The sequence below is a fragment of the Uloborus diversus genome, chromosome 1 (assembly GCF_026930045.1).
Source record: "Uloborus diversus isolate 005 chromosome 1, Udiv.v.3.1, whole genome shotgun sequence".
Taxonomy (NCBI): domain Eukaryota; kingdom Metazoa; phylum Arthropoda; class Arachnida; order Araneae; family Uloboridae; genus Uloborus; species Uloborus diversus.
This window is the reverse complement of record NC_072731.1, coordinates 182,740,517-182,757,449: the sequence shown is the minus strand read 5'-3', so window position 1 is coordinate 182,757,449 and position 16,933 is coordinate 182,740,517. Positions and strand designations below refer to the sequence as shown.

At 35.0% G+C, this 16,933-nt stretch overlaps 1 protein-coding gene across 1 annotated transcript in view; it reads left to right on the top strand.

Annotated features, from left to right (window-relative positions):
- Positions 1-7,488: 7,488 nt before the first annotated feature.
- Positions 7,489-16,933, top strand: part of LOC129233889 (monocarboxylate transporter 12-like) — a 130,200-nt gene continuing 120,755 nt past the window's right edge. The window contains exon 1 of the mRNA XM_054867821.1: positions 7,489-7,740. Within this exon, the coding sequence (XP_054723796.1) occupies positions 7,695-7,740 (46 nt within the window). The 5' untranslated portion in view covers positions 7,489-7,694. The remainder of the gene's footprint in view (positions 7,741-16,933) is intronic.

Below are 16,933 nucleotides of genomic sequence, written 5' to 3'. Positions count from 1 at the left end.
TTAAATGGCTCTTTGTACCCGAAATAATTATCCAATCAGATTTTAACGTCATTCGAAAGCCCGAGAAAAATACCCATAGAGTTCATCCCCTTCCTTCGAATTAAAATTAAAATAAAAGGCTGTAAAATCGCTGGGAAATTTTTTTAAAAGCATTTTAAATGAGCGTTCAGAAAGTTGCCACTTTTTTTCTCGATTGCGACTAAATAAAATTTTGTTTTTGTGTTGAGATAAAAATTTCCCCTTTTGATTATTATTCGGCAATTTATCTTCTTTCTTTTTTTTCAGGATTTTAGTTGTATTTATGGAGGATTTATTCGAGAATTTTTGATTTGCCGTTATGTTTCTTCAAGAATGATTATTTTGACGGAAAATTTTACAGTATTTTTTTTTTTCACCAATTGAAGCCCGATTGTTGAACATGCGTCACTTGACACAACTTTTATTTTCGAGGTAGACCGTGCAAAGCCGAACCATGCAGCAAGCCAATTCATAAAAAGGGAAGAAGCTCTCCGATCGAGGAAACTTGCTAGATCTTTTTGTTTTTTGTTGCTCAATGATCGAAAGAGAAACAATCCTGTCTATGTTGTCCTTCAATTGATGCTGAATTGCCGCTTCAAATTTGCGCGTTTTGACAGATTATTATACAGAGCTACATAATATGGTGCTCACTACGATGAGCCACTCACGACCTTGTTATACATTTCAGTCATTTGTTTCGTTTTTTATTTTTTTTCCATTTTTGATTATTTTCTTCTACCTTGTTAAGAGCTACTCGTTTTGAAAGTGTGTTGCTGTGTTTAAGGTTAGATTTCTTGACTTTTCTTTCTTCACGTTCATCGAGCTGCTGCACATTCCGACAAAGAATAGGCTAAAAAAAAAGAGTGGATTTGACACTGCAATGTCTGCTCCCCCCCCCCCCCCCGATAAATGAAGTAGTGAAACTCAAATGCAGAACGTAAACTCGAACGAGTCATGCTTGATCATATACTTGTTTTCTTCAGCGACTAATTATGCGTTGCCTTTTATACAAAAATTAAAATTGACCATTTTGAATGAAGCACTGTAGTTGGGCCAAACCTAACCTGGCAGCATTGTGAAAGCTATGCATATCCTAATCAGCATTATGACTTTGCAAGCTTTTGTTTGCCCCAACTATGAGTACCACCAGGATAATTTCCTTCTCATCATGTATGTGTGTATATATGTAGTCATATGTGTGTGTGTGTGTGTGTGTGTGTGTAAGTGAGTGTATTTAGGCATGTGTGTGTTCAGACGTATGTGTGAGAGTGTGTGTGTGTAGGGTATGGACGCTGGCGCCCAGGAGTGGTCCCACTCGTGGAGGCCAGTAAACAGTGGAGTTGGCAGAGTTCAGTTTTAAACTTAAGCTAAACCTTGAATGAACGCAAACTGTTTGTAACCATGGCGACGGAAGTATATCCTCTTTATAAATATTTAAAAAAATAAACGGGACTTATTCTCGTTGACTCGGTAAGTTGAAAAACTCAGAGCAATAGCAACTTTGGTCTAGTGAGGGTAGTAAAAAATTCATGATTGCTAAAAAAAGAAAAAAAAAGAAAGAAAGAAAGAAAGAAAGAAATTTCTGGTCAGTTGAAAACACTTTTCAACTGACCAAGCAAGATTCTGGTAGTTAAAGAATAAAACTGTTGAAAAGAAAAATTTGCAACCATTTTCTCTGAGGTGACACTGGATTCGGAATCTCATTTTTACTAAATTTGGCGAGGTATCATCAAATGCTAACCCATCTCTAAATCTAGTTATTTCTGGACCTTTCTTTGCTGTTCGCGACTACTCGAGCGAAATCCTTTCTGAGGCTCTAAAAATAAAAGATGGAATAGAGTAGATCAACCAGTGAATGAACATCTCGTTTTTTTTTTTTTTTTTGAAAAAATAAGGTTTTAAAACATTTTTTTAAGATGAATTCGCAATAGTAACTCATTATTAACAACCCATTTCCAGAAAGAAAACGACTAGAAAATGATGTGTTTGTCCACTGATAGGAATGTTCATTTTTAGATCGGAGCACTTTTTACTTCCTTTTACAAAAAAGGAAGTACTGTATTCGCGAAAAAATTTTCACTCAAAAATCAGCCTTAATTTCCATTTTTCTCACCCCTGAATGAATGTTGAGTTTTTTTTTCGACCCAATCACATGTGGATATATGCCTAGGAACGTACTGACACCCAAAATATACATTTTGACGACCCCCGAGTTAATTACAACAAATTTTCTTGTGACGTCCGTATGTACGTATGTATGTGCATATGTGTGTATGTATCTCGCATTACTAAAAAACGGTACGTCCTAGAAAGTTGAAATTTGGTACGTAGACTCCTAATAGGGTCTAGTTGTGCACCTTCTCTTTTGGTTGCATTCGGATGTTCCTAAGGGGGTCTTTTGCCCCTTTTTGAGGGGAAATCATTGTTAATTTCGATGTAAACTCAAGTTGTGTTATAGGTTGTCGGACACTTGGCGATATATCGCCAGTCTTTTGGTCGCCAAGTTTTGCTACCAACTTCGCGAAAAATTTGGCTATTTTTTTTCTTTTTTTTAAAATTTGGTTTTAATTTGTCCACTGTTGGTGATATTTAGAGAGTAAACAATTGAATCACATTAAAATTGTCAATAATGGGGAAATGACATTACATTGGAGTAAAAGGAAGTCATGTGATGCACACATCAGTTCGTTTTCATTTCAACTTCCCAAAAAAGCCTAAATGTAGAATCGTTAAAATTCTCACATTTTTTTTTTTTAAATCACTTTCTTTATTTAATGCGTTTTTACTATCACGTGACAAATACTACAATTTTCAACGATGCTATGAATTTTTGAAAATGAAAATTTAGCTGTGCCTAATTTATTTCTTCTGCATTTGTATACTCAATTCAAAAAAAAAAAAAAAAAAAATTCAGAACTTTAAAATACCTTTCAGACCTAATATTTTTCATATTTTGCCAGGCAAATTTTGAGAGGTCGTTAAGTTTTCCCTACATCAGAAGCACACCTGGATTTTTGAGCAATCACGACTGCTTATTGCTTTCATTTGACCGTCCTTGATGTCCGGTTCCTTTTTCAGAACGGACCAGGGGCCTCTGCAGCACCGCCGTCCACCGGAGGACGGATGAGGGGCAGGCTTGGGAGGACATGAGCCGTTTCTAGAAACAATAGCCTCCAATGAGTAGGGTACTGTTGCAACTCGTGATTGCGAAAAACATAATTCGAATTCAAAGTGTCAGAATTCAAATTAGATACACACACACACGCACACACATATCTATCTATCCATCTATCTATCTATCTATATATATATATATCTTTTTTTTTTTACTTTTGCTTTTATCAAAGCAGTTCCACGTAACGTGAAAAGACTCACATTTGTATTAATAAAACTACGTCTTCGTAAAAGATCTTTTTTTTTTTTTTTTTTTTTGAAATTTTGCTAAGCATAATTTTGAAGCATAACAACAATTTAAGCACTTAGAAGCAAAGTGGTGCAAATCAAAAATGTGGAGGCAACCGGCACAAATGATGGGAGAAACTGTCATCTGTTTGGTGCCCCCTACTCGCCGACACGAAACTTCCTTTCCCCTGATTTTCAGTTTCGACCTTACCTTTTGATACATTTAAAAAAAGAGGGGGGGGGGATTTTAAATGTCGGCGAAAAGTATGGCAAGCCTTGGACTAGAGATGGTACTGGTATCCCTGGTAGGTACTGCTACACAGCATGATTTAGAAAACCTTTTCAATGAAAGCCTACCCCTGGTTTTAGCTTAGTAAGCGTTTAACACAGAACTAAAAAGTCCAACTAATATCCCTTGACTTCTCACAGCCTCTATTGTTCAAAATTGCTTTCCATGACAGAGAAAAATATTTGAGTATAAATAACCAAATACTTTGTTAAATATCCTGATGAGATAAAGTTCTCCAACAGGACTAAAATGATTCCGAGCACGAAATGTGGGCGAAGTATTTTTAATCACTCATGTAATTAAAGGAAAACTAACAAGGATAGAGATAAGAGTGAAACGGAGGTTTTTGAAATTCAAACAAAGATATTAAACATTTTGCTCAATAATGGTTTCTTTTGAAGAAATCTGTTTTTCATTCATTTATCAGGTAGGTTTCAATTTCAAAATCTTATCTCTCTACACGTTTTTCTCTTTAGGAAAAACCTTTTATTCTATTGTACTTCGGAAAATTTAGCTTGTCCTGTCTGTTTCGCAAAGTGGCAAATGATTAACTTTTCCTCTGCCCTGAAACTCCTCTTGATGACAATAATCATTGTTTGAAGGATATTTTATGCAGACTACGGCAAACACATTTTAAAGTGCGGGATGGGGGATGCACTATGTGAGACCCATTTCAAGGGGGAGAAGCCTAGTCAAGAAGAAAGAAAATCTGGTTGATATGGCCTGATAGACGTGCAAGGAAATGTACCCGAAAATAAAATGTAACGTTTTATTTATTTGACAGTTAGTTCACCCAGAACTGAATAAACCTAATTTCATTTTATATTGTTTCTTTAACATTAGACATCTGTCTCTTTTTTACTTTGAATAGGATCTAAATTACACTGTCCTCCAAAAGTTAAGGCACAACATATTTTCCAAAACTCGCCGCCGTAAAAAAAAAAAAAAAAAAAGGCAGGCAGTAGCAATAAGATGTATATTCTCAGTAAGTCACTGCCCTATAGCCGAAGCAAGGCAGAAAGAAACACATAAAATGCACCGCCAACTCAGTCATTCCATCCGAGGACTGCTGTTACGTGCTTATTAGCACTCATCAGCCCGGAATAGGAAGTGCCTGGGGCTGATGAGTGCTAATAAGCACGAAACTGCAGTCCTCGGATGGAATGACTGAGCTGGTGGTGTATTTTATGTAATAAGATGTATAGTTATATTGAATGAAAAGAGGTTGCAGCAAGCAAGAACGATAGTAAGCATTTATTTCATAGAAAAGTACAAGTGTAATGAATTGTATATAAAAAGTATATAAATATCAAGTTCCCGTAATTTCGAGCGTAAATGTTGTTGATTTTCATCTGTTGTTGCCAGTTTCGCTGAAAATAGTGAAGTCTAGCAATGTCTAAGAAAAGTCGTCTGCTCGATTTGTCAAGTGTACGGGGAGTAGAATAGTTGCAAATGGAGGGCCCGGCTCAGAATCGGAGTACTATAAATTGGAAAAAAAAATGATGGCGCGGGGGGAGGGGGGGCGTGTTTGGCCCTATTGAAAAAAGTGCTACCTCATTTCGAATTTTTTCTTGGCGCTCTCTTACAGTGCTTTCATATTTATTTACTTCCATACAGGGATTCACAATAAAGGTTCTAAGAGCCTCTCGCTGTGCCGTGCTCATGCCTTGGTGGATAAGTACCTTTTAGGAGGATTTCTAATGCTACCGACATTGCACGTATGTAATATATGGAGGGAAAATCATGTATTGCATGTATGTAATGTATGAGAAAGAAAACTCCATCACTGTTTCATGATTGTTAGGCATTAATTTTCGAGGGCTGAAAAATATACCCTAGTTTTTGTGTGAAAACCTCATGGATATTTATCGAGCGCGCTTGCACGAACCCACTTAGAACATTTTTGCACATGCGGGAATTTTTTCCCATCTGCCAATGGAGTCAGCCAGTCACAAACAGTAAACTGACGAAACGACTGGAGTAGCACTAAACTTTCAATCCCCTCTTTTGTTTGGGGAACACTCAGAAGTCGCAAGGGACTATATCAGGGGAGAAAAGACCCTATTGAACTACAGGAGTTTTTTTTCTTTTTTTGTTAAAAACGTCAAAATACGTCTGCATCTTTTGATTGGTTTTCACTTAGCTGTCGTTTAAAATTTGATGCAGTAGCGCTGCTCCAGTGTTCCTTCATTTTTTTTTTTTTTTTTGAAATTAAAAACTCCGACAAGAGCCCTGCTCACTAAATCAGTCAAAAGTGTGTTTGCCAGAGTTAGTTTTGACTGACCAGGATTTCCAAAAGGAAGGGGTTCTAAAAAAAAATTCCATCCTTGGCGACATGTCAAAAAAAAAGAAAAAAACCTAATTAAAATAAGGAAATGAAACGAAAATAAAGAAAATTGTGTGATGAAAGACATTAAGAATGTAATTAATTTAGTTTTGATTTAACGAAATTGCTCAATTATTTTAGACTTTCTTATTTTCTTTTTTTTATACAAAAACTTTTATTTTCTACACATTTTTGCGTTTTCTAAAAACGGTTGGTGGGGAGGAGGAGGGGGTGCACAATATTTTTTACATCTTATGTTAAAATTGTTCGATTAAACCACATTTAATAAATTGAACGAGGATTTATTGAAAATGAAAATCAACTGTTAAAAGAAGTGCTTTGTATTTTATTCTCGCAACATCCTTTTACTATATTGAAGCGACATGACAAAATTCATCTAAAATCTCCTTTACGCAAGGAAAACTAATATTATCTTAGATGCTTTTGTCAGATTGATTCAACCATTCGTTCATCATTGATTTTCTCAAGCGTAACTTTCTTAAGCGGCGAAGGGATTAAGGGATATGTTGCGGAAGCATACACAGTAAATCTAATTTTAACTCAAAGGTAAATATTAATTTGTTTCAATGGGAGTAGGAGGAGTTCAACCCCTGAACTAAAACCCTCCCATTGGAATCGGCCTTGAAAAGGTTGGATATTTTTCTGAGAACCCTCGTATATACCATTTCATTCCTAGTTTTCCCCGTAAAAGAATGACATTATGGCAAGGATGTCCAAGAGAAGGAATAATACTGCAAACTGCATCATTGATATTCTCAGGGGAAGGGGAATATTTTTAGCAGGGGCACCCTAGAGGGGTTTATAACGCAGACTGTATCTTTGGAATTTTTAAGGGGGAGGGGGTAATTTCAGAGGGTTTTAGATCAAATTTGAGGGGGTCTTGTTTATCGGGGGGGAGGGAGAGTTCTGTAACATTGCGGGGGTTACTTCTTTGTTTCAAAAGGGTCGGGGAGAGAATGGGCACCACTAATTTTATTGGTTTTTTCGTTCATTTTGGGGATTTCATTGCTGTTGTGGGCACTCCTTAATGTTTGAGACGGTGCATCATTACCCTTGGGGGGATGGGCAGGGCACCCCTGACTATGGTTACAAATTTTCAGAACATGATTTGTTATAAATGAAAGTGCCTCTGTTGAGACACAATCAATGAAACGCGAATTCGAAGGAAATAATTTTTCAAATTGTAAATTTGCTACAAATTTCGTACCTCAATGAGAAATTAATTAGCCCGTCGATTAACCCTCTCACCTGCACGGCAGTTTTTTGGCGATGCTCCGGAACGAGTGAGGAAAACCCATAGCAACCCGTTTACATTGCGGCAGCGCTGCTGTGGTTTCAGCCAGCCTTGAACTGGATTCTGATTGGCCAGCGAACTCGGTGGAATAGAACGGCACGGAGCGAAAATTTCCGCGCAGGGAGAGAGAGAAACAGCTGATGTGTTCTCCCGGCGTTCGCTCCTCAGTTGGTTGAGTCGGCATGGGTCTCTCGAAGAGAAACCATCCAGTATCCTTTGACGCTGGAATCTTACCTTTCAGCGCTGGTCAAATGTGACCACCCCTGCTTACATCACCTGATGTCTCCAACATAAAGGAAAAGTCGTCGTAACGTTCTGGATTATTGTCATCCCAAGAACTGAAAATGCCTCCTCTGCGGAATGGATCGTCGATGTATCTCAATGGATCAGGTAGGCAAATGCTTTTCTGATACGCATTTTTTGACAGTAAAGCAGTTGAAAAAACACATTGATTATCATTAAAATATTGTTACAAGTTTTGTAAATCGATTCTCCACAAGAGTCTCCATTGAAGTCATAGAGAAGAGAGTCAATTCCCTTGAAGGTAAATGTGGCGAAAAATTTGAAATTGTAGAAGACCGAATCCAAGCGGTTGAAAGTAAAATTTTAGAGAAAGAAGCAAAGTTTAGTACACTTTTGCAAGATTGCAACAAATTAATCATGTAAAAACATAAAAAAAAGTAACTATTTACAAAATTTGTAGCAATATCTTATTCAAATCTTGATTTATGTTCTGCTTTAGAAATGCTGATGCTAACTTGCGTCATATTGGAAATTGAACTTGTCATCATCAAATGGGAACTAACCAGACCCGGATCTGCAGACCCCTCAGTGTGGGATGGGGGGGGGGGGGGTGGAAGAACGTCCTTTAGCGACCCAACGGTCCAAGAAATTGAAGAGAAAATGGAAACAAACTAGCACTACGACTTATTAATGTTACAAATATACACTGCTAGCCTCTGGGGAGGAGCCCTACAGATTTTGTTGCAGGGGGGCCAAAAATTTATAGATCCGGACCTGGAACTAACTCACTACATTTAATTTGACAAATTGTTATATGTCCATTGCTTGGCTGATCTAAAAATATTAGATCAGTTCACATTGCTGACCTGAAATGTATAGTCAACTCTGGATAACCCAGAAATCTCAAGGGACCGGCTAAAACTTTTGAGATAAAGGAATTTTCGAGTTAAGAGACATCAAGTTATCAAGAGTTGACTGTAGTTCATAATTAACCATTTGTACCTTGAATTAAAACTTAAACTCATGATTTTCTGTTGTCTTGCAAATAAGCTTAATGTTGACTGTTGATTCTTAAAAGAAAAATAATAATAAATAAAAAACCCCTAAACAAGCTGATTTTCTCTGGGCTTCTATCATCTTGTTTAAGGCTTTCTGAAAAAAAAAAAAATCATAAAATGTCGAACCGTGTAAGCCTTCAATTAACTTCAAGCTCATTACGTTGATTCCTGGACTAAAATATCTGAATTCTTGGTTTGGAATTTTGTTGGTAAAGATACGTAATGCTGAATACTGTTTTTCTGAATTGAATTTTGGCTTTCTTTGCACTTTCAATTGGATTTATTGCATATGTACTTAATCTTATGAAAATATATTTTATTTGCGTTATTTATGTTTCTGTTATTTAAAGATAATTTACTACAGTTATTTTAAGGTTTATTATTTACTAGGGCGAATAATAAATTAAAAATGCAATGTTTAACTAGTTTTCTAAGAAATAAACTAAAAATTTAAGCAAGTTTCAAGTTTCTCTTAAAAACTTTGTGAGGGGCCAGCAGGGGCGGGATTTACATGTTGCATTTTTGAGGTACCCTTAGAGTTGAGCAGAACTGTGCTAAACAGATTTTTCATGTGCTTGTCTGTATCTTCTTTGAGGCCAGGGCCTGATTACAGCACAGGCTAACTAGGCTTGGGGCCCCATCTTCCTTAGGTGCCCCAACATTTTAAAAACTTATGCATAGCATTGAAAAATCATGTATTTTTGTGAAAATAATAAGAATTCTTCTGTTAAATAAATGTTATTTTGCTTTGACTTAAAGTGATAGAATAGAGAGGAGGTCTTCAAAGCATTGTGGGCCTTGGGCCTCACTTTTAGTTAGTCGGACTTCGTTTGCAACCTTTTGCAACGCAGCGAATGTGCCGCTTCTCGCAATTGCTTACTTTGTTGATTCTCAGTGTCTGTTTTATGCCGTGGAAAAGTATACAGTATCTGGAGAAATGAGATTTTTGAAGAAACGAGTTTTTGATTTTCCACTAACAATAGAGAAATGTTAGAATTTGACCTTTTTTTTCGTACCTTATTTTCTTCGGAAACTAAATGAGCAAGCTTGAACAATAAAGCTAAAGTACAATAAGTAAAGAAAATGCAAATAAAAGAAATAAAAAATTTGCAGATACTGTGCTTTATCTTTCCACGTCAGAATACGGAAACCAATTGCAAAACAGACCGGTTGATTTTTGCATGAAATAGTCATCATAATGTGCCATTAAAACTCGTTTCCATTTGCATTTAATGTAATATCTCCACCATTAGTACATTTCATTTCACGATTGAATCGAGTTCAGGAAGCGCGATTTGTTTCAAAATATCCGGTAGAAATTAATGTTAAAACTTGGGCTGAAGTGTCCTGACCTTGTCATTTAGTGGAATATTACCCCAAAATAACGATGCGCCTATTTAATTCAATTTGGTTCTTCCTGTACTTATTTTAGAATAAATGACGCCCTTTAAATTCATGTGCTGTATTGTGACGTTTTGAAAACACGGCAAAAAACCATTTTTGCAATCGCATTTATTCGATTCATGTAGAAAGCGTATTCTTTTGAATGATGATTTATCATTATTTTTTAATGATCGTAGAATGGTTAAGTAATTTTATGGTTCGACTCTTGTCGACAAAACTCATTTTTCAGTTTCATAATGAATTTGATAAATTAGTGATTTTTATTAGTGAATTGTATTCCATTATGTGACATAACTATGGACCATCTTTTTTTGTAAGACATCTATAGTGCAAAGGGAAATCAACTCAAGTTTTGAGATTGTTAAAGTCGTTTCCAGATTTTTTCTTCATTCAGAAATTCGCGCATGAAATGTTCATCGCCCCCACACCTGTACTTTTGTGAAACTATCGGTATTTTGCAGAATCTGACGAATTTTGTGAATTATTCAGATTCAATACCATTTTCAGGGATTAAAAATCGAAAATGCGTCTCAAAAATTTAGTCAAGCCTATTTCTCACGCTTTGTAATCGAAATGGAAAAAATTAAATGACAACTTGATTTTTTAACATATTACATTATAATGTTTTAGTTTTTAAATTAAAAAATGTCCGTCATTCTAAAGGTTTAAAATTCAAATAGTATCATTGTGAAGTCAATCCAAATAAGATTAGCGTCAATAATACTGCCATGGTAAAGTAAAATAGGTGCACATTTTTCATTTCTTAACATTTTTGACATCTATATTGTACTTTAGCTTTGTTGTACAAGAAATTAATTACAGTACAATTAAATGCATGCTTATTTGGTTTACGTTGAAAATAAAACACGAAAAATGTGTCGAATTCCAACATTTCCCAAGTTTGGAATCCAAAACGCGTTTATTCAAATATTTCAAAAACTCATTTCTCCAGATACTGCGCTTTACCTTCCCACGCCAGTATGGTCTTCGCTATTTTTTACACTTTTCTCCCCCAAAATAAACTTCCCTCCTGCAAAAAATATCAAGAAGTAGTTTCACGCCTTAAAAGAGAAATCTAGAGGTATCCCTGTTCTTTCATAAAAATGTTTTTTCCTTTCCGTTGTCTTTAGTGTTTCTTATGTTATTGTTAAGACAGAGCATTTTACAGGAGGGAAGAGACGTGAAACAATAAATTAAAAACTGACAGTTAAATATTTTTATCTCGAACATTTTTAGTGTTATGCATTTGTTAAAAAAGTGAGAAATCTGATTGCGGCTATTAAATATCTTATTGCTGCTTTGCAATTTTTCTCACTCAGTATCATTTTATTTCATCGAAGAACAGGCTCTTTTTTAACTTCGAAATATTTGTATGAAATATCATTCAACCCTCTAAGCAGCAGTCACAATGAAACTGAGGTTGTTTTCCACAATTTGTTTCCTCACTGAAGTAATCGCTGACAAATTAAGTTATACGTAAGGCTGCGAAATTTAATCGGTTCTAGTACACATGTTTGATACTACTATTGTTATGAATTTCTTGTTTGAGCGGATCTGATAGAACGTTATAACTATTTAAATAAATTTACTGTCAAATGAATCCAGTTGAAGCTGTGAAATTTAATTCCTAATCTAAGTTATAGAAGCAAAAAGTTTTTGCCGATTCAAGAAATTCAGTTTGAAAACGTTTCGTTAAATATTTTAATTGAGGAGAATCGTTCTAAAGTGAAAACGCTTGATTTAACGACCGTTCGAATAATGAAGACTTTCACTTTCATAAACAGGCAATTGAATTAAAGTTTATCAGTTATTCCATTAAAAATTCATTTAGAAATTTTCAGTATATATGTCGGGAAAAAAAAGCACTATAAAGAAAGTATGGAAAGTTAGAAAGCAATTCATTTCACTGAACAGCAAAATATCTCGGCCCTGTAATATTCTTCGCAATCCCCATTAATTGACAGACAGGTAATTTCTTCATTAATTGTTCAATAACAAGCTTTTCCTCTCCAATCAAGCTCTAATAATGAACAGCGCTTCTCCTCAAGTTAGCTAGCTTCCTTGACCTTGAACGGATGGGAATTCTATCAAGGTTATGCAGGAAAGAAAACAACCGGCTCTAGTAGTGACTCCAACTTTTGCAGGTGCAGTTTTTAATCAAACACATTAGGAACTTGGAACCCTGTAAATATTTTGAAGCAGAATTAAAGTGACTCAAGTGAAGTGCGCAATGAGGTGATAAAAATAGGTTTTTTAGAACGATTTTCGCTTTTGAACAATTTGAACTTCTTACTGTATCTGTAATTATATTGACGTTTATTCATTGCTTTAAGTACTTTTGGGATGTAAACATCTGGTTCACTGTGATTTGCCGCTGAAATACTGCGCAAACAGAATCAATTTTCCAAATTGTTAATAAAAGCTACTGCGGATGTTGTATTCACGTAATGGGGAAGAAACATAAGAAATGAAATTTGGAATTTGAAATGTAGTAAGAAGTTGCGTCGTTCAAAAGAAATAAAGAAGTAAAAAACCTTTGTAATATTTGGCAGAACTATAACAATAAAGTGAGAAAAGAAAAAGTGTTCTAGGTAAGAAATATGGACTGAAGAAAGTCTTTGAAAAAATTGTGTTAGAAACAAATGTAACTCTTGTTCTAATTAACGTAGAAATTTCCAAAAAAAAAAAAAGAAAGAAAGAAAGAAAGAAAGTCAATTTATGCGAAAAAATCAGTTTTTAATCCTGTGAAAATGTGAAGTTATGTTTTTCGTCTCTTGACTGCCATTTCCGTTAACTGCTCCAACTTATTTAAAAAAAAAAAAAAAATCGTATTGAAGAAAATATCTTTGAAATGCGCTTTCATGATTGTTGGTGATATTGGCTTTTGTGACATGACAAACTCATTAACACACACATGTATTTACACACAAATATTGGTCCTTATATTATAGAATAAGACTGCAGAACATACCAATAAATATTCAGTAAATTACCGAATAAATGTCTGAAATCATGTTGGCAATGATAATCAAAATTTTAGAACAATAAAACCGAAAATGTTGTCAAAGGTGATCGAATTAAAACAAACCTGAAGAGACTGAAAAGTAATTTATTGAAAATGCTTTCAGCGAAAAAAAATCTACTGAACATGCAATATATGACATCGTTGGGTGAATTGAATAATAAAATTTATTGTATGTTGAGCTTCAAAATTAGATCAAGAAAACGAAGTATGGTTGGTTGGGGTAAGTAGGAGCCCTTTTGAGAATAGTTCGTTTTTGAAGCTTTATACAAAAGTTTTGAAACAAAAAAATTGAAACTTTTTGTCTTATTTTATCTTGGACATTATTAATGAACAAAAGTTCATCATTATCTTCTAAAATGATGCTTTAAATATTCTTAACGATTATATTTATTAAAAAGTCGAATGGGTATCCCTCTTACCCCATAGCAAGAGGTAAGTGGGTCCCCCCCCCTTTCGTTTAAATTTAAATGGAGCATATCTTAAAAAAAAGGGGAGTAAGGGGGGTCTTACATAATAAAGCATATAAGTTTTTAGTGTGAATTATTTTTTTGTAAATGCACCTATTTATGAGAAATTTACTATCTTTTAAATATGTATCGCGGAAAATTTTAAAACGAAAAACAAAACAATTTCATTTGCGAAATTTATTGAAAGACTATAGGTATATATTTTACTTTCACATATAAAGGTGAGTTTAATGAACATAATACAGTTGATTAAGATCAATTCGAGGAAATTTTACCAAAACTATGAGTTGAAAAAGAAATTGGGAGCTCTCAATGACTATGTAAAGTTGGTAAGAACCATTATCGCTTCATCCTCAGTAATTATTCCAACATCAACTGCACTATGACAATAAAAAGTCACTTTCTATTCGTTCTTGCAAATTCAACAGTATTTTTTAAATTTGTGTCATCAACTTCCAACATTAGACCTACTTAAACCTTAAGGATTTTCTCTCATGTATATTTCACAAATACATAATCATCAGCTTTAGCAGTTTTTGTAGCTGAACAATCAATTTCTACTAAGTCATCATAGTTGTCTTGTATTTCACCAATACAAATATTTAATCACAGTTGCTTTTCATTTTGAAATCCCCATTATTATAGGGGAACCCACTATTCCCATATTGAGGGAACTCATCCCGTATAACAAAAATGTATGGGTAAATGAGACCCCTCCTCTTAAACACTTATTAATAATATTTTTTATACAAGAGTTCTCTTGTTGCTGTTTGAACTTTAAGTTAAACTATACGTAAAAAGTTAATTATCCAAAAAATATAATAAAAACTAACCTGGAAACACTTCTTTGAAAAATGTTGCTTAAACTTTCAAAAAAAAAATCAAAACTTTTTTTGACTAACTGCTATGACCTAGAAAAAAATTCCACGAATCCCAAATATGTGCAAAACCAATCCATATGATGAAATTTAACATGATCTGTGCAAAAAATTTGAAAACTTCATCCATATTTGTTTTTTTTTGGGGGGGGGGGACCCATTTACCCTAGTGATCCACTTCCCCAAACCAAACCCTACTTACTTTATTTGTCATATGTCGCGACGAAATGCGTCATTTGAACTGTTTCAAAGTGACAACATTGTTAATGCTGATGTTTATTGTGTTCCTTTAGTCACAATCATATGCTTAGATTGTTTCGTTATCCAGTCAAAGTTCTTTTTAAGTGCTTGTTTAAATCCGCTTATAATCTAATTGTAACAGATTCCTGCGTTATCTATAGAACTCATAAGTTAATTATGTAATTATAGATTCTTGTTTTATGTTCTCTTAGATTGTTCTGGAAACCGTAGTCTTTGTCCTTTCATGATCAATTATTTTCTTCGAAAAAATAAAAAAAACGTACTTTCATACATCAACAACACTGACACTGCGAGGAATGGTCGACGACAACACCTCGTCTTAGAGCCCTTGGTTGAGCTCATACTGTCAATCTTAATACATGTAAGGACTGTTATGCCCCCCCCCCCTCCCTCCAAAGGTAGATTTCTGGCTACGCCATGGATCCGAAATACAAATACAGTGAAACTTGTGCAAGTTGACCAATTGCGGCGAATTACTTTAGTGGCCAACTTGACCATTCGAGTTCTATCCGTTATAGGTAACGGGAGTCGGTGAGATGTTGTAGTGGTCAACTTTGACAATTGATTGACTTGTAGAAGTTGTTATATGCGATTAAAAGACTACTTTTGTACCTGAGAAAAACGGTGAATTTGCAAGGATGGTCAGTGTTACAGCTTTTACTGCATCGATAATTACTGTGGAAAATATTAAAAAAAATTCCTGAGAGGGTGAGGTAGGGGGGGAGGCAGGTAAGACTCAGTGTAACCGAAATGATGTTTCAAAACGCAGTGAAGTTGAGAAACAATTTAGCTGCTATGAATTAGAAAGAAGTCAGTGTATTTCTGAAACATACTAAAGTCTTAAGGTCAGTTTAAAACTACTTTCGAAACATACAGATAATGTCGAAAACTTTAAATTGAGTTGCGTAAAAGAGGGTAAGATGACGAATTTAACGTTTCTGTAATTATTTTATTTATATCAACGTCTGTCTAAGTACTTTTTGATACTGAGGCGTTGTGTAACAAGGTTCACTGCGAAAGATGTCGGAATGGACTGTTTTGAGAGCTGTAACCAGCAAAATGAATTTTTTCTTGCTTATGATTGTAATTTTTTGACTTTACAACGTAAAGAATTACACGACTGCAGGAAGTTTTTTCTTCCAATAATTATTTGTAAAGTACAAGTTGTAAAGCAAAAACCATGTGTGGTGTAGGATGTTGACGATAGACTACGGTACTGAAAAACAAATACAAAACGAGAGCGGCAGAATATGGAAAGATGACGAGTTGCTAAGCGCGTAAGATGGTTCAGTGAGGGATTGCTTGTTTATCCTATTTTCCGACACTTTTTTGAGTAATTATTTTGTTGAATTAAAATTAAAACTCTTGACATCAACATTTATTCAGACAAAAATTTTTCAAGCTTCGTATACTAGCGATTCTGTTGAAACCAAAAGAAAAAAATGTCACTCAAGCAATTGATTTTCCAATTTGCTAAGAGTTCTCTCAAGGCCGTATCCAAAGAGGGGTTACGACCCCTCCCCCCCCCCCGAAATTTTCAAAGTCTTGCATGCTTTAAAAAAAGTTGTGAAAAATTTCGTTTTTCGCACTTACACTCGGAAAAATTCAAGATGTCCCCCCCCCCCCAATATTACTATCGTCTAATTAATATCGTCTAAACTTTTAGTTTTAGGGGTTCAATTTTAATAAAATTTCCGTTGAAGCGCGCCCGAAAATTACCGAAGACGGGCCCCCAAATCTCTCCTCCCACTCACATTACCGAAGATTTCTAGAACCTGTGTTCTAAAGCTTAAAGCTGACTTCAAATTTTTGAGGACTGTCTCTCTGCCCCCCCCCCCCCCGTCTCACCAAAATCATTAAAGATTGTCTTTAATTAGTTTTCATGGCTTAAATTTCGAAAATTTTCCACAGGCGAGTTTCCGAAAACTCCTTCTCCTAACATCATTGAATGTCAACCAAAATTGCGTTTTTGGAGCTTCAATTGGGAAAGATTGCCGGTCCCCTTAATTTTACCAAAGATGGTCTTACTATCGTATCCTAAAAATTTCAGTTTCAAAGAAATTCCCAGGGATCGACACCAAATCTCTTTTCCCTACCATTGCCACACATCGTTTAAAACTGCGTTTTTACAACTATAATTTCGAAAAATTCATTCAAAAATCCCAGAACCCCCTTCCCGTAGCATAACAGGTGATAATCAACACTTGCATTTTAAAAGATACATTTCAAAACACGACCAGGGGAGCG